Source organism: Camellia sinensis, chromosome 9 (genome assembly GCF_055761805.1).
Source record: "Camellia sinensis isolate YWXY chromosome 9, ASM5576180v1, whole genome shotgun sequence".
Lineage (NCBI taxonomy): Eukaryota > Viridiplantae > Streptophyta > Magnoliopsida > Ericales > Theaceae > Camellia > Camellia sinensis.
In genome coordinates, this window is record NC_138969.1 from 158,950,243 (window position 1) to 158,963,166 (window position 12,924).

A 12,924-nucleotide genomic window follows, 5' to 3' on the forward strand; every position below is an offset into this window, starting at 1 on the left:
ATGAGGGTGTTTGGGAAGTGGGTTTTTTTATAAGTTTTTTTAGTTGTTGAATATTATTTGAGAATTTTGTTTTTGTATTTGGGAAGATAATTGGGTTTTTTTATGGTTGGATGTGATGTTTGTGAGAGAAAAAAGTGAAATGATTATGGGGTTTGATATGATATTTTGTTTGAATTTATTTTCTTTTTTGATTTTGTAACCAATTTATCTTTTAATGAAAAAATTAAAAAAACTTCTTCTCAAACAGCGCATAATACCACCGTTTTACAAATTTATTTAAGTAATTTTATAAAAATATGTAAGTTGAACATAAATTTATGTAAATTCACTTTCATAAATAGATTTATACATTTTTTTGAGAAGTGAGTTAGCTTTTGACTTTTAAATTTTTATATATTTTAATCTAGATTAAAAAATCTCATTTAGAATAAATTTTTTAACTTTTTTGATTTTTATAAAAAAAATATAATAATTATAATTTAAATATCATATCTTATTTTATTAATTTTTTTAAACCCATTTTATTCCTGTCTTGTGTGTGCGTTTTACTTGTGTGTTCTATCTATTCATCTATCTTCTATCTTGTTTCCGCTGTTCCTCTGTATTCATCTATGTAAATTTATATTTAATTTACATAATTATGTGATATATACACAGTACAAAAGTGAGGCTCACAACACAAAAAAAAAACTTCCTTTTATAAAGAGAGCTTTGGTTTCCATGACACAAAAAGAAAAAACAGTAAAAACACTTTTTTAAAATTTTCATTTGCAACTTTCCTCCATTACCATGTTGTCCTTCCATCTCTCTCCTCTTCTCTCTCTTCTTTCTAGAGAGAGAAACACCATTTTCCACAACAATTACTATGAAACTCTCACTCATTGCTCAAAATTCTAGTACCAAAAACCAACAACAACAACAACAACATTAATGGACAATAACACCAACCCATCATCTCATCCCCACCACCACCACCACTCTCTCTCTCTTCGCCGTTTGCAGAGAACCTCTCTCTTGGCTCTTCTCTCTCTTCTTCTCCTCCTCCTCTTAGTCTACAATGGCGCCGCCATATTCTGTTTACAACTCCCTTTTCCCGCCAAAACTCCGCCGGAAACCGCCAGCTTCACGCCTGAAAAAGTCGCCGGAGAAACCAAAAAATGGCATTCTTCTCCGACCAAGCTATCTTCCACTGTTCTGTTCTCACTCAAGGAAGAAAACCCACCTTCTATTCCCAAAACCCATTTCCATTTCCTTAAAAAATCACAGAATTCGATTCTTCCCACGAACAATTCGATCATTTTCGCGCGAAAAAGAAGGCGAAAACACAGAACCCAGTTCGGAATTCTGCGTTCGGAGGCTCGGAAAGACGGGTTTTCGAAGAGAGTGAAAGAGTTTTTCAATTCAAGTTCTTGTGAGGTTCGGTTTTTCATGACTTGGATTTCATCGATTGATTCATTTGGGGAGAGGGAATTGTTCTCAATAGAGAGTGTGTTCAAATCCCATCCAAATGGTTGCTTGATAATCGTATCGAATTCGATGGATTCAACAAGAGGAACTCGAATTCTAAGGCCTTTTTTAGATAAAGGGTTCCATCTGATTTCAATTTCGCCTGATTTCGATTTCTTGTTTAAGAACACTTTGGCTGAAACTTGGTTTGATCAATTAAAAAAAGGCAACGTTGATCCTGGAGAGGTTTCATTAGGTCAAAATCTCTCAAACTTGATCAGACTCGCTGTGTTATACAAATTCGGAGGCGTTTACATCGACACTGATGTGATAATTCTCAAGAGTTTCGCAAAACTGAGAAATGTTATCGGTGCACAAACTATTGACCTTGAAACGGGAAATTGGACCCGATTGAACAATGCTATATTGGTCTTCGACAAATCGCATCCCTTACTCTACAAGTTTATTCAAGAATTCGCGCTCACATTCGATGGAAACAAGTGGGGACACAATGGTCCATACTTAGTTTCAAGGGTTGTTTCGCGGGTGAAAGAAAGGCCTGGATTTGATTTCGATGTTCTCAATCCGGTGGCTTTTTACCCGGTTGATTGGAGTAGGATTCGTGGGTTGTTTCGTGGACCAAGAAATGAGACTCATTCAAAATGGCTACATCATAAGCTCAATCACATTCGTAGCCATAGCTACGCCGTGCATCTTTGGAATAAGCATAGTCGAAAGCTTAAGATCAAAGAAGGAAGCATTATTAGTCGGATAATGTTGGATTGTTGTGTTTTTTGCAATTCTTCGGCGACGGCTTCAAAAGTTGTAAGTACAGGATAAGTATGAACAAACCAAATTCTACAAATGTGCAAATAAAAGTGATGGAAAGAATATTTCTTCTCATTACTATAGTTAGAATTTCTTCTGTTTATGTTGTACTATGTGTTGCAAGATCTGAATTAGAAATAGAACAATGATTATTCAATTTGTCTCATTTCGTTATGGTGTAATGAGAAATTTATTGTTGTTTTTAAGTTTTGAATTAGAGTGATTGGTTTTTTAAAGTATTAGCAACTATGCTTGGAAGTTGGCTTCGATTTACAATTACATTTTCATATGCGATTATGCATTTTTTTTCTTCTCTTTGTTTCGGTTAATTTACGTGTGCTGATGGCTTCCGTATCAAACAAAGTATGAACGGAGGAATAAAGAGATTTTTCTACTCAAATTGGAATTTGCAACAGATACAAATGGAAACTAAGAGTGGTCGCGGATCAGTTTTGGACGGTTTGATTTGTGATTTGGACCAATCCGCATGTCTGCGGATTGAGAAAAATTGAATCCGCAACCGCCCACCATGTAGGTTGCAGTTTATGCAGATAGGATTTACGGATTGAAATTATTTTATTTTATTTTATTTTCACTTTTTGCTGCCAGAAATAAAATCATGCTTTGCTATCCTACCCACTCAAAAATACATTTTCGATTGTTTGAGGCAATTCCACAACTCAACCTTTGCACTACAGTATGTCAGTGTCATGTGCTTCAGATAGAAAAAAGGTTTTGATTATAAAATTTCCATTCCAGCAAAGCTTGTCATTAAAAGACTTTTCCTTCCTTGCTTGTCCATGAAAGAGGATGCTATTGTTCTGCCTATAATAAGTTTGAAGTCCGGCAGCATGAAACATTACGTACCAATGAATTATTAATCTTTCAAAAAAAAATGTATAGTGCAGGCAGGTGTTTGCGGGTGTGGGTGAAACTCGCAACCCGCAATGATGGATTAATCTAAACCGCACCCGACCTTACTATACACTCGAAACCGTCCATTTGTATGCGGTTCGGATCGGGTTGAGCGGTTTCTACGGGTCGGATAACCCTATAGTTGATAAGATGTCTAGATTTTTTGACTCCTTTGGTGGTAACTCGTAGCTTTCTTGATGAGGGAGGAGTGTACCAAAACAAATTAACCGCCTTCATTATTTTTCAGTTGCTGGCTCTGTAGAACATGCATGTTTCGTGAATGATAGTGAAATATCTTTTGGATAAGACACAATTTCAACTTTTTTATTTGTGAGTATATCTGATCAATTACCCATGAACATGATGGGTTTTGGGAAGTTTTAAGGCATCCGAAATTCATGATCACAGATTAGTTGAAACATAAACCTATTGCTGAATGTCACGAGGATGATCATCTATTCTCTTCACAGGCAAATTTCATATGTTCAATATTTATTATTACAATGAAATAAAAATACATAAATAAATAAGTTTGGGACCATTAAATATTATTACAAGAAGTGAGGAATTTTTGAAGTTGGGGACCATTAAATATTTCATAGACACTACAAAAAAATGACCCAAGGGTCAATATTTGCAAGCCCAGATGAGAGAATTTGATAAAAATAGAGTAAAAAGAGAGGTCTAGGAGTTCTTTCTTTGCCTTTTCAGTTTTATCAATGTTTGCAAGCCCAAATAAGAGAATTTTGACAAAAATAGAGTAAAAAGAGAGGTCTAGGAACTCTTTTTCTTTCGTTTTTTGTTTTTCTATCTTTTCGGTTTTGTGAATTTAGATCGGTACAATTGACATTTTCAGGATCACACGACATTGAGACTTTCAGGTAAATTTGCTACTCGGCTCGTCTGACTACCATTCTTGAGACATTCCTTCAAATCAATTTACAAAAACAAAAAACAAAAAATACATTGAAGCGTCTTGATGGTGTTACATATAAATGAATCACTTACATATAGAATTGCAGTAAAATGGTGCATAAGAGATGATGGGCAGTAAATAGTACTATTCCCTTGTCAACGCTCTTGTCTTTTTGCTTGTCTTCGTCTTTCATATTTTTAGATAAAAAAACAATGGAAAGTTTAAAAATACCTATCACTTCTACGTCATTCATCATTTTTTATTTTTACATAGTAAGAGTATTTTTAACCATTGTTACTATAATGTCATTGTTATTACTATATTATGACAATAAATAGTACTATTTTGTTAAATTATAGTAATGATGCTCCAAAAGTCATTTGCTATTTTGACAAATCTCAATCAATTTTTCCTCTAAATTTGTAAGTATTGTTTGGATATAGTTTTTTTTGTGATTTTATTTTTGTTTATTTTTGTCTTTTGTGACCTTTTTTTAACTGTTTGTAAAAAAAATTATATATTTATATTATTCCTGACTAGACAAATATAAAAAATAAAAAAAATTGAAAAATTGGAAAAAAATTAAATATAATTCACCCCACCCAAAAACATATCACTACATATTTATTTTTGACACAAACTAGTGTTTGTTTGTTTTTTTTTTTTTTTATAGCCAAACAGAGCACAACGGCTCTATTTGGTTTCATCACCACGATCCACCTGTTTGTTGTTATTTTTGTTATTTTTAGCCAAACAGAGCACAATGGCTCTATTTGGTTTCATCACCACCGTCCATGTGTCTTTTCTCTCTCTCTCTCTCTCTCTTAGTCTTTGTCTCTCTCTATTTGGCTTCATCATCACCTCCTCCCTCTCAGTCTCAGTCTCCGTCTCTCTCTCTCTCTCTCTCTCTCTCTCTCTCAGATATCATCTCTTCTCCTTCCATCATCGAAAGTCTCTTTCTCTGCTCTCCGTCTCTCTTCTCTGTCTATAACTAGTCTCTCTTTCTGCTCTCTGTCTCTCTCTTCTCCGTCCACCACCTCCGCTTCTCTCTGCTCTTCGTCTCTCTCTTCTCCATCCATCACCAGTTCCCTTTGAATCGATCATCCATGTCTCCAAATCTCACAAACCCACACTCTACCTCTCTCTCTCACTGCCGACAATCCCCATCCCTCTGTTTCTCTCATTGTATGATTTGTATCAAAGAACACAAAGAAGATCACGTATTTGTATCATCTGTAGAATCATCTGTATCAAAGAACATAAAGAAGATCATCTGTCTTTCTTCTCGCTCTCACTGTCAGGTATTTTTTTTACTTCACTGTGTTCATTTTTTAATTTTTTTTTTTATAAAATTTTGTTTGTTTCAAATTGGTGAAACTGAAATTTGGAAAATAGAAAATTTGGTGATTCTATATTTGGTATGTTGAAAATTTTGGAGACAAATTTTGTTTATTTGAATGATGTGGCAAGTTTGGCAATTGCCAAACTTGTTGCCGAATACTGCCAAACTTGCAAGATGAAATGGCATTTGCCAAATTTGGCAGGGGTTATAACAACCCATTGGAGCAACATTTTTTAAAACTCTTGTCAAATTTTGACAATGGCAGCTCAAATAACTTGTCATTGGAGATGCTCTACAATTTTTGAAAATTTAAAAGTAACTTTTTGATATTTCTTGAAAAGTGGATTGTTTTTAGAACAAATGTGAATAACAATTTTCGCAAACAATTCACCAAACAAGTCAGCATTTTGCTTGAAAATAAAAACAAAAAGCAAAAAACAAACAGAACTTTTGTAACATCATTGCTCAATGGTCCATAGTAAGGGGTGTAAATTTTTTTGGTTGGCATGTGCTCCATGGTCCATAGTAAGACCAACATGTTTTCTATTTGTCTTTTGTATGCCCAGTTAGAGGGAACTTGTGATATTTATAACCATTCATACAGAAGGATTGGTAAAAAAACAAACCTAAGTAACAGAAATCAACCACCAGAAATTATTGTTCAAGTGAGTTAAAAAAACTTTCTTTGAGTTTTATGAGCAGTCCTTACCTTCATATCATGTCGTTTTCCAGTGCATGTGGCCGTTTATTGGCTTTCGCTTTCGTTGTCTTCCTGATCATTTACTCATTTTTTCCATGTTTGTTTTACCAAAATCTGTGTTTTTATTGTTTTGATTTGTTGAGTTTGGAAACATTCAAGTTGTGGGCTCATATCCTAAACATGTCAGATGAATAGAGATTAGCGAAACAATACCTGCAAATATGTGTCTAGGGGGCGATTCTGCTATCAAAAAATGCAAATTGTAGAAATTCGAAGAAGAAAGAACGTCCAATGCATAAACCTCAAAAAGGCATAAAAATAAAACAATATTTTGTCAAAATTTATAGGCCTACAAATACTACTGAATAAATTTTGTATTCTAAACACATTAAATGAACAGCGATTAACAAAACAGCAAAAGTTACATCTAGGGGGCGATTTTGCAATCAAAATACACAAATTATACATATTCAAAGAAGAAAATGCGTCTACTGCATAAACTAAACCTCGAACAGGCATAAAAATAAAACAAGATTTCATCAAAATATACGTCCAGAAGGTGATTCGACAATCAAAAAAATAAACAAACTGTAAAAATTAAAAGAAGAAAACACGTCCAATACATAAACCTCGAACAGGCGTAAAAATAAAAACAACTTTATCAAAATTTATAGATCAGTATCAATCTGTATAGGCCTCCAAATATCTTACAATATTTATCTAAAACATGTAGAGAAGAGAGCCGAATACAAACTGAAAATCTTATTTCCTACTTGTGAAAGCCACATAATTTCAACTCAAATCTTTGCAGGCTTGTAATGTAGATGAATCTTAAAGGAATTGATGTATTTTAACCCTTGGACATGTTCAAGTATGGGTATGAAACCACGTAATTTTCTAGTTGCAACATCCTCATTTTCTGTGTGGTTTCATTTTGAATACGTTTTCTGGAAAACACTAAAAACTAATTTGGCGAAAAAATAATGGGAAAAAAAAAAAAATCAAAAACACTCATCATTTCGGTAGTTTTCTGTTTTGCACAAAAATATCACCCAATTTTTAGTATTCTTTCAGAAAACATATTCTAAAAACAAAACCAAACAGAGCAGCACCTCACCTCCTATAGGGTAACAAACACATATCCTCACTAATAATCATTGCTTGTGCACTAGGTGCTCGGTATCTTCAAGCTCCAATTCACCTCCCCGCCATTGTCCCTCGTTCTGAAACAACATTTCGATTTGCTCCAAAGACTTTCCTTTTGTTTCCGGAACACAAGTGTAAACAAAAGCGACAGCGAGAGATGAAATCGCTGCAAAGACAAAGAACGTTCCCGCCACTGTAATTGCACGAGAAACAGAGAGAAAAGACATGGCGATGACTCCACTACTGACTCTACTCCCAACTGCCCCAAGAGCCGAGGCTTGTGCTCGTAGCTTGAGAGGGAAGATTTCGGATGTCAAGACCCAACAAACTGGGCCTAGTCCCACTGAAAAGAAAGCAACATTCCCACATACCAATAAAATTGCCAATTTTACACCAATTTGGCCGTCCCCAAGTAAAGATAGAGTTAGGCCTAGACCGAACAAACAAGTAGTCATTCCAATTGTGCTCACATAGAGCAATGGCTTTCGACCCACTTTGTCGATGAGAAATATAGCTACCAAGATGAACATAGTTTTTGTAAATCCAACAGCAACAGTTGCAGCGAGAAGCTGCGTGTTATTCTTGATCCCCGCCTCTCTGAAGATCGTAGGGCTATAATATACCGTTGCATCAATACCTGTGATTTGTTGAAAACATTGGATTCCACAGCCGGTGATTAGCATTCGTCGAACACCGGGAGAAGGATTTAACAACTCACGCCACACGGCTTTTTCCTCGTACTTCTCAGTGTTAGCATGGCCCGCGGCTAGCTGTATTTCAGCTAATCTATCCTCGACTTCTTTTTCACTTTCGTTTGTTCTTAAAAGCACCGATCTTGCTTCCTCGATCCGGTTTTGCATTACCAACCACCTAGGGGATTCGGGGATGACAAAAAGCGCAAACCCGATAAAAACCGAGGGGAGGATCCCCACGCCAAGCATGATTCGCCAGTTTATATGGGATGGAAGCCCCGAAAACACATAATTCGAGACATAACCAAGGAGGATTCCAAGGTTTATGAAGATCTCAGGGAAGGAAGTTAGTGAACCTCTCGTGACAGCTGGCGCAATCTCAGCAATGTATATCGGTGCGATCATGACTCCAAAACCTATCCCAACCCCAGCCAAGAGCCGGCCTATCATCAATATGGTGAAAGATGGAGCAAGAGCCATTATAGCGGCCCCGGTTTGAAACACAACGGCTGCAAAACCCATTGTCCATTTTCTACCTATGGCATCAGATGTTTTTCCCCCGGCTAAACTACCCAACAATGAAATTATGCTTAGAATTCCGATAAGGATTTCTTCTTGAACCTCGTTTATGTGTAAATCCTCTTGAATAAATAGAATTGCACCGCTCATAACGCCTACATCTGCAGATTGAGAAGTGATAATCACAAGCTGAGAGAGTTCATCAAAAAGTTGAAAAACAAAAACGAAATCTAACTACAAAATGATTGAAAGTATATCAACAGCTCATAACGCCCAGATTTGCGAATTTAGAAGTGATTATGACAAGATTAGAGTTTATCAACCGTTTTGAAAAACAAAAACGAAATCTTATTACATAAGTGATTGAAAGTGTGCTGTGAATATCTCTAATGAAAATATACTACAGTACAAAAAAGCAGGTGGATTGTCAATTTCCAAATTTAGGTACTTCCAACAACTGAACTAGAATTTATTTTTTGATGGTTCATCCAAACTGTCGACAGAGCGATTCAGTTGAACATAGTTTGCAACACCATATCTGGATTCTTTTGACTGTAATGCAGTTAACAAGGCAGGTTTAAACTTTTGCATTGAATGAACTAAAACTTTTTTTTTTTTAACTACCAACAAAAAACAGTTTGGAATAGTCCTAAAAACTATCGATTTGCATACATTTATATGCAAGGGGACAACGACCAAGTACGATTTGAGATGATCTAAATAAGTGCACTCTTGACTTTTTACGAAAAGATGTGCAGAAAAATAGAGAGGTGATATAAAAAGTGTGTACTTATTAGTACACCCCAAACTTACATTTGTGGCATACGAGTCTAGGGCTATAAAACAAACCAAGCTATTCAAGATTGAATTGTCTTCAGCTCATTTGAGATCGATAGGTTTATATACACTAAGCGACTCCTCAATAAGCTTGTATGCACTACTCGAGTTCAACTTGTATCTGACACATTAAAAGTTCATTCAAAATCGACTTATTATGTAAACAAATCATGTCTAAAAGACCGCTTTGTTTTGTTGATTTTTTGTAAAAACTCAATGAAAGTCAAAAAATACTAATTATTTTCACATAATTTTCTCTTATAAAACTAGTTTCTAAAATTTTTAAATATTTTGAAAAAACAAGTTTCAAACAAAACTGGAAAATATACTTTACTAGGCTCGATTCAGTTCAGCTTGTTTACACCACTGAATGACCCTACCAACAAAATGGGTTTTGTATAGCTTTTAATGTAGAGACGAGTATGTTTAAACATGGAATTGAATTTAAACCCAAAAAAAAATAAAAATACAAACTATTTTCGCAAATTATCACTTATCTACAACACAATCAATAGCATTAATTCCAAAATCAACCAGATAAGAAAATTCAGACAAAGAAAATATAAAAGAAAATGCTGAAGGGGAAGAAAAGAAAAGAAAAAGGCAAGAGGAGAGAGGGAAAGTGGCACCAACCATATCCAAGAAGAACAGAGTTGAGGGAGGCAAAGATGGCACATGCAAAAACATATTTCTTGGTGTTTTTGGTAATTTTTGTTTGATGATGCTTATCAAAACGAGAGAGATTATGTTTTTCTTTTTCTTTTTCTTCTTCTCCTTCCCAAAAATCAGAATCCATCCTCCTGTATTTCTTGGTACCACTCTTCCCATTTCCCTGGATACCCATCTCTCTCCTCCCCTTTCACTCTATCTCTCTCTGTATATATATATATATATATATCAATATGTAAATATAATGTACAGATGGAATTGAATAACAAAAATTAGTGCCAAGAAAGTCAAGAATCAAAATGGGTTTTTTTTTTCTCTCTCCTCTTGGATCACAGGGAGAGAGTCGATGAGAGAGGAGAGAGAAAGCCGGTAGAATTGAATGTCTGCATATTGGTAGAATTGAAGATCTGATACAGAGGAGAAGAGAAAAGAAGAAAATGGGGGTGAATTCAAGGCAAATTTGGGTCCAACTAGAATTTAATATAACTGGACTGAACCAATGTTGAGAAGAAAGCTGCCCAATTGTTCGGCATGAGAAAAATTTACGCATATTTTGGTTTCTGTTTTTAAATTTAATTTTTTATTTTTCATTTTTTTTATTTTTATTGAATATTTTTAAAAAATTAAGTAATTTTTTTATTTTTTTAGATGAATTTTATTTACATATATCTAAATAGGAAAAAATATTTGTGAAAAAATATTTAAAAAATTAATAAAATAAAAAAATAAAAAAAAAATATACTGAATTTTCATTTTTTTTTTGTATTTTTTTGTAGGCCTCGTTTGGGGAGTGGCTATTTTAGCCAAAAAGCCAACTAAAACTAGTCACATCACCTCTCTACTTTTCTGCACATCTTTTCGTAAAAAGTCAAAAAGTTACTAAAATAGCCTGTTCCCAAACGAGGCCAGTGAATTTTTTACTTTTTAAGTATATTTATGTTAAGTATGTCTAAAAATTAAAAAAATTGCTTAGAATATTAAAAATTTATTGAAAACAAAAGAATACGAAAAATAAAAAAATAGAATTTTCTGAAAAGTATTTTCTGGAAACTAAAACCAAACAATACCACTATTACTACTTTGAATTTGGATTTGTCTGAATTATTTAAATTTGTGCATATCGATTGATTGTTCGGATAATTATTCAGACGATCGATATAACATTTGTCTATTACGGTTGTCATCCTTATTGACTGCGACTATCACTTTGTTGTCGAATGATCAGCCTAAGGGTGTAAATTTGGCCCGGTTCGGCCCATGTCGGGCCTCACGGGCTCCCGCCAAAAATTCGAGCAGGGCCGGCTCACGGGCCAAAAAAACTAAGCCCAGTCTCAGGGATATTCGGGCCTTGGGCAAGCCAGTGGGTCAAGCCTCAGGCAGGCTTGGTGGGCCTGGTGCTAGCCTCGAGCTTGGGCGGGCCTGGCTATTTTTTTAAAATTTTTTTATACCAAAAGTTTATTATTTTTCACAAAAAAATACACTGCGCCTCAGCGCGGGCCAGGTCCTAAGTAGGCCTTAAGCAGGCGATGGGCTGGGTCACGGGTCAGGGCCCATGGATCAAACCAGGCTTCAAAGCGATGGTTCAGGCCCTAGCGGGCCTATATCGGGCCGCTGGCGGGTTTCGGACCGTCTACGGGCCGATGGACATTTTTACACCCCTAGATCAACCGAATAATCGGTAAGTCAAAATTCAGACAAACTCAAATTCGAATTACCAATAAGTGCTCTTTATTGATTTAATTTTTTAAATGAGGATTTTTTTTTTTATATTTTCATTAATTTTTTGTATTTTTAAAATACATCTGATAAATATACTAAAAATATTTTTAAAATCATTAAAAATAAATAATTTGAAAAAATAATCTTTATATATTTCTGTTCAAATTTTTATTTGCTTCCAATAATTTTTTTTAAAATATTTTAGTGAAATTTTATTACTCTATTGTTTAACAATGTACTTAGCTTGTTTGGTTTCTATTTTCAAGATTTATTTTTCAGAAAATTGAAATTTTTTATTTTTCTTATTTTTTTCACTAATTTTTTTTAATATTCTAAACAATTTTTTTAATTTTTAGATACAGTTAACATAAATACACTTAAAAAATATAATATTTGTAAAAAAAATTTAGAAAATTCACTAAATAATAAAATATAAATAAAAAAATACGATAATTCAGTACATTTTTTTATATTTTTGTGTATTTATTAATTTTTTAAAATATTTTTTTATAAATATTTTATTTTTTAGATACATCTAAGTAAGATAAATTTTAAAAAGTAAAATAAAAAACTTCAAATTTTAAAAATATTTACTAAAAATAAAAAATATAAAAAATAAAAAACTTATTTTTAAAAAATTAAATTTAAAAAATTAAAACCAAACACTAACTATTACTCTAGCATCGAGTTAATAGTGTGCCACGACATCCTATCAATTCACTCAAATGGATATACTGTTGAATTGAAATTACCTATGCTCTTTTCTTTTTGGCCTTTAGCACTTTTATATCGAAATCATCACACTACTACTCAGAATAAGACTAAAAACAAGCTATTTAATTGAGTAATATATCGTTTAAATAGTTTGATAAATTTAATTTATTTATATGATCAAAATATGTGAAATTAGTTTTTAATGAATCGTACATAAATTAAATTTGAGTAGTTTAAATTTTTATAATATATATATATTTATCGAGCTATGTAATAAATTATACAAACTTAAATTAAAATTATAATAAATTAAAAATTATATTCAAACTTGACTTATTTACATAGTAAATCAATCTTAAATATATTTTTTAAATTAAATAATTCATTTAACCCTCTAAATTTGAAACAATATGGTAGAGTTGTTTGGTGTTTTGTCTATGATAGTACAGCGTGTTCCAGACGGGTCAGACTGATCCACGCT

At 33.5% G+C, this 12,924-nt stretch overlaps 2 protein-coding genes across 2 annotated transcripts; one reads left to right on the forward strand and one right to left on the reverse strand.

The window, feature by feature from the left end:
* Positions 1 to 557: 557 nt before the first annotated feature.
* Positions 558 to 2,480, forward strand: LOC114322533 (uncharacterized protein At4g19900). The gene has a single exon (XM_082887866.1). The coding sequence runs from the start codon at positions 931 to 933 to the stop codon at positions 2,284 to 2,286; it is 1,356 nt and encodes a 451-aa protein (XP_082743992.1). The 5' UTR covers positions 558 to 930; the 3' UTR covers positions 2,287 to 2,480.
* A 4,240-nt stretch (positions 2,481 to 6,720) lies between these two features.
* On the reverse strand, positions 6,721 to 10,498 carry LOC114322534 (putative polyol transporter 4). The gene is made up of 2 exons (XM_028269876.2): positions 9,975 to 10,498; positions 6,721 to 8,665 (listed from the first exon to the last, which is right to left on the reverse strand). The coding sequence occupies exons 1-2, from the start codon at positions 10,183 to 10,185 to the stop codon at positions 7,302 to 7,304; spliced, it is 1,575 nt and encodes a 524-aa protein (XP_028125677.1). The 5' UTR covers positions 10,186 to 10,498; the 3' UTR covers positions 6,721 to 7,301.
* Between the last annotated feature and the right edge of the window lie 2,426 nt (positions 10,499 to 12,924).